We start from the raw sequence: 12,073 nt of genomic DNA, 5'->3' as shown, positions 1-12,073 counted from the left end.
TTTAAAATCTGCTGCCCGATTAATGAGAGCAAGCATAGGGAACCTGTGGCCCTTCAGAGGTTGCTGGGGACTCCCATCAGGCCCAGCCAGCATGATCACAGTCAGGAGAATGGGAGTTATTATCCCACAACATCTGAAATGTAGGGATGCGAGGATTTGTCAGTTTTGATCCTCTCAGTTTCTCATTTTTCTAATCTTAAATTTGGTTATCCACATTTCTGCAGCAACTTGTGATTTTTTAAAAAGACATCCTTATGAAAAACTCAGAATTTTAATGTAAACGTCTCCTAATAAATACATTTTGTATGCAGTTTTGACAAATGTACACATTTTTGCAAGCAATTTATCCTAATATAATGCATTTTTGTATGCTATTTTCACCAGTATATACATTTTGGGCACACTTTCCCCTAATATATGCATTTTTGTAAACATTGCTGGTTGGTGAACTGCATTGCAAAATGTGAATTTCGAAGGATGGCTATGTTTCGGTTCCCATATTTTGGAAAGTGTGAATTTGATAGATTAGGCTTTAAATGCAAACTCAATTTCTCCCCCATCCCTACTGAAGAGCCACAGATTGCCCATTCCTGAATTAGGGGCATTTTGATCTGTGTTGCAGGCCATCATACCACTCACTGGGAATAAGCTATGAAGGATAAGTAATAAGATGAATCTATCCCAAGAGAAATATTTTTGTGCTGATCAATAAATATAGGTTGTTGATTCCCCCCCTTATTTTAATTAAAAGACTACACAGAAATAGGATATTCATAGTAAAATAAAGCAATTTACTTTGTTTGCGGAGAAGGAGGAGTACAGAGAAACTAATGAGGACTATAAACACTTTATTCATGTTGTGGTTGCTGTGTCGACTTTTTGCCATTGATCCATTCCACATCAGAAACACTGTGCTAGCTTTCACTATTCATTCAGCCAAGTTTGAGAGCATGTGAGTCTAGAGCAGTATGAACGTCAGTTAATTTTAGACAGAAAAAAATTGTAGAAATCTGTTTGTGAAGAGCCAATTAATGTTTTACTGCCAATTTCATGGGCTGAAGGTTTAACTTATTAAAAGAGCCAATAAAAGAACCAGAAGAAGCATTATAAGAAAAAAGAGAGAAGTGTTGTTTACATATGTCTGAAGAGGGGGAAAAAGGGACATCTTTGTCGAAGCTTACAATGATGTCACTAGAAGAGAAGGAGACACTTTACAGGGGAAAAAAGTCTAACCCTGTAAAAAATAATTTAAAAAAATCTGTAAATAAAGGCAATGATTGTATAAGTTATTTTTAAAAAAAATTCTATAAGACAACATAGCCAAATATATTTTAACACAATTATATAAACACCACAAGACAAACTATAAAATATATATTATTATATATTTATATTTATATGTATAGTGAATACATTCAGATGCGTTGTATGCCATTCGGTTGAACTGGTTGTTTTCCTTCTCTTCTGGTTGGCTAACTGGAATGTCTCCTGGAAGGGGCTGCTTACTAAAGTCACTGAGCTGTCATGAGACAGGAAAGGTTTTGTCTGTAAGTTGTGGTAGGCCAGAAAAAGGAAGCCGTCAATCAAAGCCCAAAAAACTAGGGAGATGCAAACATTTGGGGGGAGGGGCAGAATTAATCTTTTGTTGCAGAGAGGAAATTATTCTAGCCTGCATTTGCAGACAGGAGATGAATTTGTTTCCAGCAATTTCACGGCAAAGGCTTCAAATCCAATCCTTCAGGATGCTCAGCAGCGCTACCGACAGTCACTTAGGAGGACTTGGCCACTCAGAACAGCTCACAGTAAAGACTGATGTTGGAGGCTTAAATGAAGACCACTCTTGCCTCTTCCTGCCAACTCTAGGATCGCCTCTTTGGCCATTGCCAAGTTGAAAGTTTGCTAAGGCCACCTTGCTATTAAAAGGCAACTGGGAATGTGCTGATTTTTCACCACCACATTGTTGGGATGAAGTGCATCAAGTCACAGTGTTGCACTGAAAGAGAACTCAACAGTAGTTGAGCTAATCCTGGGGACTTGTAAACTAGCTTAAAAGGTTGCAGCCTTTTTTGGGAGGGGAGATGTGGGGGGAAGATGCCCTTCTCAAAAATTCAGAAAGAGCTTAAATCTGCCTGGATACTACTTGGAAGGGTTGATGACTTTGAGTGAAGGTGGACGTAAAGACTTAGGTGTTACTCTCCATTTGTAAGACATATCTGAGAAGGATTTGTGTTGCAGTTTTATTTTTTATTTCCTTTAAAGATGCAACAAGCAAAGCAATGGTGCTACCTGAACCTGGTGTTAGCCAGGGGTGATACTGCAGAAACCAAACTGGTAGGCGATACTACAGGGATCCAACTTGCAAGCTGAAGCTGTGGCTGAAGCTTCCCAAATTGGGGGGGGGCAGCGAAGAGAAGGGAAACTTTGTCCTAGGAAGCTGGCACAACAGGGCCTCCAGACGGCGGATATTAAATGCCTGGCTTAGGCAGCCAAGAGACATGTCCGACAGCAAAATTGTATAAATGGTTTGCGTTCACACAGTTTGTTGGATTTCACCATCTCGCAGAAGACATCATCGGCTGGGAGAGCAGACATTTGAAAAGAGATGGGGGGAGGAGAGAAAGTGGATTAGCATTTCAACCAAACAGACTAGGAATTGCAAAAAGTGCAGCCGGAGCTATTCTGCTGCATGAGAGAGAATGGAAAACAGCAGCTCGTCCATCTGTTAAGAGGGTTTTGAGATGCGGAGGGCCTTGCGCCTTTCATAGGAACAGAGAAAGCTGCCTTGTACAGAGTCAGACCATTGGTCCATCTAGCTCATTATTGTCTACCCTGAGTGGCAGCAGCTGTCCAGTGTTTCAGACTGGGGACATTCTCAGCTCTACCTGGAGATGCCAAGGACTGAGCCTGGGACTTTCTACATGCAAAGCAGATGCTCTGCCACTGAGCAGCAACCCTTCCCCACAAGGTCAGCTTATTATGCCATCTCAAAGCCATGGAGCAAACACCAGAGGTTCTGTTGCGGTGCCTCCCCCATATTCAGTGCAATGGAGTTAAGGAAAGTCTGGGCCATCAGTCATAGGAAGACTGGAAGCTGCCTTTTATTAAGTCAGACCACTGGTCCATCTAGATCAATATTGTCTACACTGATTAGTAGTAGCTCTCCAGGGTTGGAGGCTGGCGGTCTCTCCCAGCCCTATCTGGAGATGTCGGGGACTGAACTTGGGACCTGTTGCACTCAAAACAGATTCTCTATCAACTGAGCTATCCTCACTGAAGCAGCCAACAAAAGTTGCAATGATTGACTGAATTTGATAAAGAGCTATAAAACAACATTCAGCATCTTGTATAGACTTGAACATGCAAATGCTTCCCTTCCTTTAGAATCCAGTGTAGTTTCTCAGTGAGCAGACACCTCAGTGTAGGTTCTATGTCAGAAGACAGCAATGTTTTTTTTAACATCATCTGAACATTTCCAGGTCACTGATCCTTCTTCACTGCCAGCCACCCCCAATTTTAAATTCCAGCAAAGTTCATTATATATTCCATAAATATGAAATCTCAACCTCAAAAGCAATTAAAATTGCCTCAGGTTTCTGATGCAAGAAGGGAGTGAAGAATGGGTAACATCTGGCTGAAGACAAGGATGAGATTCTAGGGAATGGGGGTATGCAGAACTAGTAATGGTGCAATTGAAATTTTAGTTCCTAAGGTCCCATTACATTGCTTCCCTAGCTGTCTTCCAATTTGATACTAAAATTCTTGTTCCATTTGAGCTGCAGGATGTTTTCCTCATTGCTCATTACCCTGTCTCATACAGCCACTTGTTCCCCACCTGGCTCATCACTCAATTGCTGTGCAGATGGAGCCAAGCAAAGGGGACTTAGCTGGGGCTAGTCAGGCATGAGTGAATGCCTGAATATGCAGATAGCCCCTCCCTTAGAAAAAGTCCATGCAAATACATACCATTGTGGCATCTGTCGCTAGCAATGCACGAGCCACTAAGCAGGCTAAAGCCTTCTTTACACCGGAGACATTTTCTTCCTGAGCTATCACAACTGGAACAGTTATCTTCACATCTGAGGGAGAGATAAAAAAGGCCAATATTTCTGTTAACTAGCTGCATAGCAGTAATCCCAACTAAGGCACAGAGCAGGGGAAGGCAAGCCATGGCTCTCCAGGTGCTGCTGCTGAACTACAGCTCCCATCATCCCCCACCACTGGCCATGTGGACTGGGGCTAAGGGGAGTTGGAGTCCAGCAACATGTGGAAGGCCACAGATGTTCCCCATCTCCGGCAGAGGGAGGGTGGCTGGATGTATCTGACAGTAGATTCATCCCACAATCCTTCCAAACCTCTGTTCCTATATACATTTTTTTAAAAACAGAGATTCTCTCTTCCACACAGATGTTGTCTCTGAGTTAGGCAGTTTCCCCTCCTCTCTTCAGACCCAATTTTAAACAGGACAAAAATCTAAAGAAAATCCATCAATCTTGTCAGCAGTGTTGGAACTACCTGTGGTGACCCAAGTCTACAAGACTGGGCCAGACATCTCTTTGGGTCATCCAGAGCAGGGATTTCGGTTCTCTCAGTTTCTAATTTTTCCAGTCTTTTATTCAGTTCTGCAGTAATTTGTGATTTTTTAAAAAAAATCCTCAGCATTTTAGTGCAAATTTCTACTAATAAACACAATTTTTGTGTGTGCAGTTTTGACCAACATACATGTTTTTGCAAGCAATTTTTCCTAACGCAATGCCCAGACAGCTTCGGCTATGGGGTGGTACATAAATGCAATAAATAAATAAATAAATGCATTTTGTATGTTATTTTCACTAATATATGTACAGTAGGGCCCCGCTTTACAGCATTCCGCTTTACAGCGTTCCGCTTTACGACGCTTCGTTCATGCGGCGGTTTTCAATCAGGGAAAGGCTCCGCTCTTACAGCGCTTGTTCCACTAATACAGCGGGTTTTTTCCATCGCGCGCCATTTTGATGTCATTTTGGCGTCATTTTCACGCGATGCGGCCCATTATAGTCTATGGGGCCCCTCTTTACGGCGATTTCCGCTTTACAGCGGGGGCCTGGTCCCTAACCCGCCGTATTAGTGGGGCCCTACTGTACTGTAATGCACATTTCCCCCTAACATATGCATTTTTTGAAACATTCTTTGGTTGGAGAACTACATAATAAAATATGGATAAGTGCAAATTTTGAAGGATAACTGGGTTTAAGTTCACTTATTGTTTTGGGAAGTGTGATTTTGATAAACCTGACTGTTTGATGTGAACTGAATCAGATTCTCCCCCATCTCTAGTCTGGAGTGCAGGGAACAGGATCTATCTTGTAAAGAAGTCACAAATACCTGTGTGAAGTTTTGTAAAAAAATGTTTCTATGGAGGTAATCACTTCTACAAAATTCAGTACATAGGTGCACAGATGCTCGTCTTTGAGGTGCATATATAAAACTGCCTTGTATCAACTGGTCCATCTAGCTCAGTTACTGACTCGCAGCTAGGGATGCCGGAGAATTCTGAAAGAAATAGGAGCAGGAACTGCCAATGTTTGGTTATTTGTCCCATGTCTGGAATGGAAATCAATCCAGTGAATACAAGTTGGATTCACTGTTGTTGCTTTCAGTCTGCGAACGATATGTAATTGATTACGCTTCCCCCCATCCTATTTGCATTGCGGTTCCTTTGCACTGAAATGAATGGAGTGGAATAATGTAATTTATGTAATTAACGACATAAATTTAAATGTTGCATAATTTTACCACAGCAAAAGTGAGACAAATAATGTTGTTATTAGCAGAAGATGCACTGCAGCAGAATGGAAGCCGTCCTGCGAGGTGGAATGGAAAACGGTGCCTTCTTACATTCCTACTGGTAGCAGCCCTCTCGGATTTCAGGCAGGAGTGCTTTCTCAGCAATGGTGCTGCCAACAAAGGGGTTTGGAGCAGAAGGCCAGAGCTCCAGTCAGCAGAATGAGCAGGAGAGCCCCCAAACACAGCAGGCCTCACTTCCCACATTTGAAACACTAAGTGAAGTAACATCTAAAGCAGAAGTGGCTCACCTTTTCTGGCCCAAAGGCCACATTTCCCTCTGAGGATGTCTTCCAAGGACCACCTGTCAGTGGCCAAAAAAGTGGCCACCCCACTCTTCTACCTTCTCTGGAGCATGCACGCACGCACGCATGCATAGAGACAGAGAGAAAGAGGGGGAGTGTAGTACTGGGGGATGAGATTTGAATGCATGGCCTCCAGTTGCTCCCATGCAGCCTTTTCCCCATGCTGATTTCACAAAAGGACCAGGCTACCAAAACAGATCATACCTTCTGCAGACCTTGTGGGGGAGTCCAAGCATCTCCTCGGGGTAAAAGCCTTCGCCGCATGTTGGGACGCACCTCCACTCATGCAAGTGAAAGTTCCTGGCACACTGCACACATTCCTCTTGGCCTGGTCCTAAGGAGTATGGGGAAAACATGGGTGCCGGTTGGGAAGGCAGTCGCCATTATCAGGTGCAAACGGGGATAAAGAAGAAGAGGACTCTGCTAGCTGCTCTGCTCCCAAGGGAGAAGAGAGGAGTTGCCAGAGCCCTTAGATTCTAAGCATTTTGCCTTTGTTCATGTCTGACAAGAGGAAAGTTGTTAGCCAGCAGCATGAATCACATTCATTCTTCTAAGGCTTCAAAGAATGGAGTCTGGTGGGCAGCGATGGGGGAGAATATCCGCTAAATCAGACTTAATACCGGATTTTTACTGAATCGAGCAGTCCGCTGTCTTTTCGGACAGCCACTGATTTCTTGCAGAGGGCTGCGGCTGTAATCAGCACGGCTTTTTTCCCCTCTGAATTTCCCCCCGATTGTCGGAAGGCAGAGCTGGGGTCCCAATCCTGGGGAGCTGGATCCCGGAGAGTTGGGAGAAGAGTATTCGGATGGATGGCAGAGGGAAGGGGGAGGAACTTCCCCCCTTTGGAGCGAAGACGAAACAGAGGAACTGCCAGTGATAAGGTCGCTTAGCAACGGGAAGCCTGAGCCCTCCCTGGACATTCTCACGCCTCCCCCTCTTTCAGGCTCAGAGCAAGAGGGGGAAGAGGGAGGGCTGCTCACAGCAGAAAAGCGGGGAGGCAGTTTACCATCAGCCCCTCCCCTATCCCCCATCCTGGAATCGGAAACTTCAGAAGAGGAGGGGGTGATGCTTCCCCCCTCACCGCGCACACGCAGACAGCTGAAAAGACAGGAGAGAAGGGGGGGAAGGCGGGCAGTACCTGAGGAGCAGTTAAGGAGGAGCGAAAGATTGCGCGCCCGTTTGGCCCCTTCTTAAAGAACAGGCGGGAAGAAGTCCCTTGCTCTGTCAACTTTCTCCCAATGCCGCAGGACCTGTATCCCTGTATTGCTTCATGAGAAAACGCAGTCTTTGTTTGGACATTACCCTAATAAAACACGAATTAACTACAACCGCTGGTCTGGTTCCTGAGTCACATCCTGGGCCTGACACCGATTTTACGTAATTATCGTCATAATTACAAACACTATTATCTATTAACTTCCATGGATTTACATAAGCATTTATGTTAAAATTTACGTAATTTTTTTCACCACCAAAAAATCCCAACAGAGGATCAAATCAACAAGTGCAAAAGCAAGCGGGAACAAAACAAAAGGGGGCTCAGGGTTGAATGATGGGACTATCGGAATACAAGCAGATTGGAACTAGGCAGCAAACCCCATCGCTACTGGTGTGATTCACACTGGTGCCCAAGAAGTATCATCCAAGGCAAAGTGCTTGGGATCTTTTTAACAATGTAAATGAAGGTGTTCATACCATTACAAGCTTTCCATTTTCTGTGGGATTACAATACAACTGAAATGCAAGTCACAATCATTATGAGTTTTTTTTCTTTTAAAAATGCAACATTAACAAGACAGCAGGATGAGTCTGCATTGGTATCCTTCCAGCAGGCAGATATACGCGTCAGAGGAGAGTCATCTCCCCAAGGACACGCCCATTGCAAACTCTAAAGCTAGAGTGGTTTAACAATCCATCCTTCTTCCCAAAGAACTCTGAGAATTGTTGCTCTGTGACGGGAACTGGTGTCTCCCAACAACTCTCAGCACCCTTAACAAACAACAGTTCCCAGGATGCTTTAGGGGAAGCCATGACTGTTTAAAGTGGTATGAGAGAGCTTTAAACATATAGTGCAGAGGTGGCCTGAGCTTGCGACTGAAAAATTCTGGAAGGGTGTGGATCAGCAGATGGGATTGGGATTGGGACCCCCGTACCATTTGCCAGGAGACACATGCTACATGCATGAGTTTCCATCCCAGCCATAAGGTTTCACTTCGGTAAGGGAGGAGAAGGGGAGCTTTTAAAAAACTGTGCATGCAGAGTTGAGAATACGTGGTGCAGAAGAGACACCCTAATTCCTCTCACAGAGCTACAATTCCAAGAGTTCCCTGGGAAGAGGGATTGTTAAACTACTATGGAAATTGTAGCTCTGTGAGGGGAATAAGTCTCCTGCCAATTTTTGGCACGCTTAACAAAACTACAGTTGCCAGGATGCTTTTGGGGGAAGCCATGACTGTTTTACCATGGTATAAGAGTGTGTTAAATGTATAAATGCAGATGGGGCCAAAGAGGTGAGCTGCTACCACCTACTGCTGTTTATCAACTGCTCCCTACCCCCATGGCAAAAAAGAAACGGTTCAATATAAAAGCATGCAGATTGAACCAATTGCACCTTGTAAAGAACTGCAAATCCTTCAGCTTCAGAAATCATTTTGAGAAGAGTGCTTGAGCATTCTAGCTGAAGACAGTTGGCCATGTGGGATACACAATGTGAAGAGCCCTGATTATGACATGTGGCCAACAGCAGTCCATCATGGCTGGTGGTGTGTACGGTGACATTGCAGGAGAAAGCATTTTGCAGACAGGGGCAGACTAAGATTCATTCCAAGTACATATCACGGGGGGGAAAGGACATGCCTCTCTATTGAGATTTGGCTACAGACCAGGTGATAAAAAGGGCAGCTGCAAAGACAAACGTTTCTGGCAGGGAACAAATTACTTATGAGACTCCAAATCATAGAACTCGGGTAGCAATGCATTGCTCAGGCTGCTGGCCATAAAGGGGGGATATAAATGTGCTGATGAGGATGAGGTTTGTGATCCCTCAAAGCTTGCCTAATAGAATAGCCAGGGTGCAAACGAGAGATTTGCACTGCAGCTTTAAAACTGCCAATTAGGCACAAAACATTGCCGCTTCCTTCAAAAAGCTGTCCAGATTTTGGAGCTTTATAGCAGACACTGGCAAACTGGAATCAGATCAGGAGGATTATGGTCTGTGGCAGTAGCATGCCAGCTTGAACTGCCTGCACATCTCTTCCGGGGGTACAATACGACAACTCTCACCATCTCTGACTAGGGTGGGCAAATCTGTTAATTCCGGTTTCTCTCAGTTTCTCATTTTTCCACTTTTATATACAAAGTATATATGCAAAGCAATTTCCTCTAAAATAATGGATTTTTGTACACAAGTATTTGGCTGGAGGACTGCATTATAAAATTCAGAAAAGTGCAAATTTCAAACAATGGTTCTGTTTTGGTTCATGTACTGTTTCACCATTAAATGCAAACTGAATCAATCTTCTCTCCCATCTCTTACCACTGACCATTGACAGTGGTGGCTGGGGCTGATAGGGGTTGTAATCCAAAACTTCTGGAGGGTGTCGGGTTGGGGAAGGTGTCTGAGTAAGCAAGGCTCCTATGTTAGGGCACCCATCACCCCACAAATTTGCACTTGAAGCCAGACATTTGTGATATGGCTTAGAAGTCTGATGTTCAAAGGCATAACAGTTCAGAAGTCATCCAGATTCGCACAAGCCCTTGGGGATACATAACGTAGCTCTGTGGATTGTGGCCCTACTCTGTGGAGAGGAGATGCCTAGCTTCCAATAAAACAGAGTTTCAACCCAAGCTTTGTGTTCAGTCTGAGGTTTGTAGATTTTGTATTTGCTCTTGAATTATTACTGGCCTGGGATAGAACAAGCTGGAAACTGAAGTAAATTCTCAGTGGAACGCTGCATAAGCTTCCCAAGCAAATGCACAGATTTTGAAGTGCAGGCACTTTTATGTACTCAAAAGCTTTCCTGCATTATTCCTCTTAGGGCTTTTTATATGGCTCCCTTTGAGCCCTATGAAAGGTAAAGCTTCTGTCTTTAAAGCAGAAGGAATATAAGCAACAATTCTCCAATCACATTTTTTTTAAAAGTTTTCCTACAACATATCCAGAATATGTGATGGAGTGGAAAAGAGGCTGTCTTGGGCACTCATGTGATTAGCAAAATATAAGCAAACTTAGGGCTCTGTTCAAGTAATGATATAGTGAACACACCTTTACATTTGCAAACTACACAACAGAGTGCAGAGTTGGCTCTGGGATTTGGAGGGCCCTTCAGCAAGACAGCCTTCATTAGCCCACCCTTCCTCAGTCAATCTTCTCACTGCAGGAGGGCCAAGGGGCTTTCATCATGGGCCCTGTTGGTGTGTGGGCTCTTAGCAGATGCCCAACCGTGATGACCCATGACACTGGCCCTGACAAGTGAAATGCAATTGAACTGTGGAATTTTTGTTACACTGAAGTCAACTAGTATAAGAGTTGGTTGTTCTTCCTTTGGAGGTGACAGACTCGAAGATATGTACAGAGGGCCTAGGACTCTTAGACAAAAGAATTTGGATAAACGCTAGGCTTAACAGATATGGAGCTCTATGTTCCAATTCTATCCTTGTATACTGCCACAAGCAGACACCAATTTTCCATTTTAGAATCCCCCTCTGTACACCCTTCCCCAATCTGGTGCCCTCCAGGTATTATGGACTACAACTCCCATAAACCCCAGGCAGCAAACAACTTTTTGAATGGCAGCTTGACATGCTCCAATTGGCCCAACCTATTAAAGACAATTCATTCCTGCTTAATGCACTACAGCGACCTTCCTCAACTTGGTGCCTTCCAGGTATTTTGAACAACACACATCAGCCTCTTGGTTTATGGCAAACCATTAATTTGCCACTACGTTTAACTGGCTAACTGTGGTTTGTGCTTGCTCTCCAAACCAGAAATGGAAACCAGTGAGGTGGTTGGCCAAGACCCAGGAAGTTAGCAAGAGCATGGGCCCCAAGGCTTGCTCATGGAAAACCAAACCACGATTTGGCATTACATGTGACTTGGTCCAAAGAGCGAAGCAGCAAAGGACCAACCAGCACATCACTCCTTCCTTGATTGAGCCCCACAGTGAGTAGCTCATTTTGAGTTCCCAAACCATCAGGCTTTCACTTGTGCAGCTCCTGCTGATGGGCTAGGCAGGCTTTGTTCTTCTCTGCAGTGAAGGACTCTCAAGCTTGCAACAGTTCAGTTCAACAAGCTTGTTATTCCCAAGTACCACCCACCTCCTGGAACCACTTCACATACAAAGGAGGGGCTGGAGTCCCACTTATAATTCGGAAACGTACCCATGCATGTCTGGCAGTTTGAGTGGCATCCCTCACATCGCACTGGTTCCTTGATCAGATACATGCCCAGCCTGCATCCCGTAACACAGCTATTGTCTACAAGGCTGTGAAGGAAAGCAGGGGAGATCGAGATCATAATTATCATTATCATCATCTCAATGTATCAGTTGATGGCTACATTAGGAGTCTCTAAGCAATTTGCAAAAAAACAAACCCATAACATAAAATTAAAAAAACATTACTTACAGTAACCCATAAAACAGAGCCAATAAAACATAGAATCAATAAACAGCAAAATCATTGTAGTCCATCAAATTCCTGGGAGACCTTTTTACCGGGCGCCAAAAGGATGTTAATTATGGTTCCAGGCAGACCTCACTGGGGAAAGCATTCCACAAGCAGGGGGGCTACAGCTGAGGAGGCCCCCTCCCTTGTTGCCACCCTCTGAGCCTCTCTCAAAGGGTGTACCCAGAGGGCCACAGATGAAGACCGACGGGTCTGGGCAGGTTCACCCTGGCACCAAAGCCTAGAAATATGCCCTTATTCCCTGCAACGTGGAGCAAGGG

General features: G+C 44.3%; 1 protein-coding gene across 4 annotated transcripts in view; it reads right to left on the bottom strand.

Annotated features, from left to right (window-relative positions):
• Positions 1-783: 783 nt before the first annotated feature.
• PCSK6 (proprotein convertase subtilisin/kexin type 6) overlaps positions 784-12,073 on the bottom strand; it is a 136,168-nt gene continuing 124,878 nt past the window's right edge. For 3 of the 4 annotated variants that reach the window (XM_061594919.1, XM_061594918.1, XM_061594917.1), the window contains 4 exons: positions 11,508-11,611; positions 6,330-6,459; positions 3,964-4,076; positions 784-2,576 (listed from right to left, as the gene is read on the bottom strand). In XM_061594919.1, the coding sequence (XP_061450903.1) occupies positions 2,479-2,576; positions 3,964-4,076; positions 6,330-6,459; positions 11,508-11,611 (445 nt within the window). In that variant the 3' untranslated portion in view covers positions 784-2,478. Of the gene's footprint in view, positions 2,577-3,963; positions 4,077-6,329; positions 6,460-11,507; positions 11,612-12,073 lie in introns of those variants that run through there. The other variant, XR_009758923.1, reaches the window with a different exon arrangement.

Source organism: Rhineura floridana, chromosome 14, assembly GCF_030035675.1.
Source record: "Rhineura floridana isolate rRhiFlo1 chromosome 14, rRhiFlo1.hap2, whole genome shotgun sequence".
Classification (NCBI taxonomy): Eukaryota; Metazoa; Chordata; class Lepidosauria; order Squamata; family Rhineuridae; genus Rhineura; species Rhineura floridana.
Note: the sequence above shows the minus strand (reverse complement) of the source record. Positions and strands in the feature narration are given on the sequence as shown.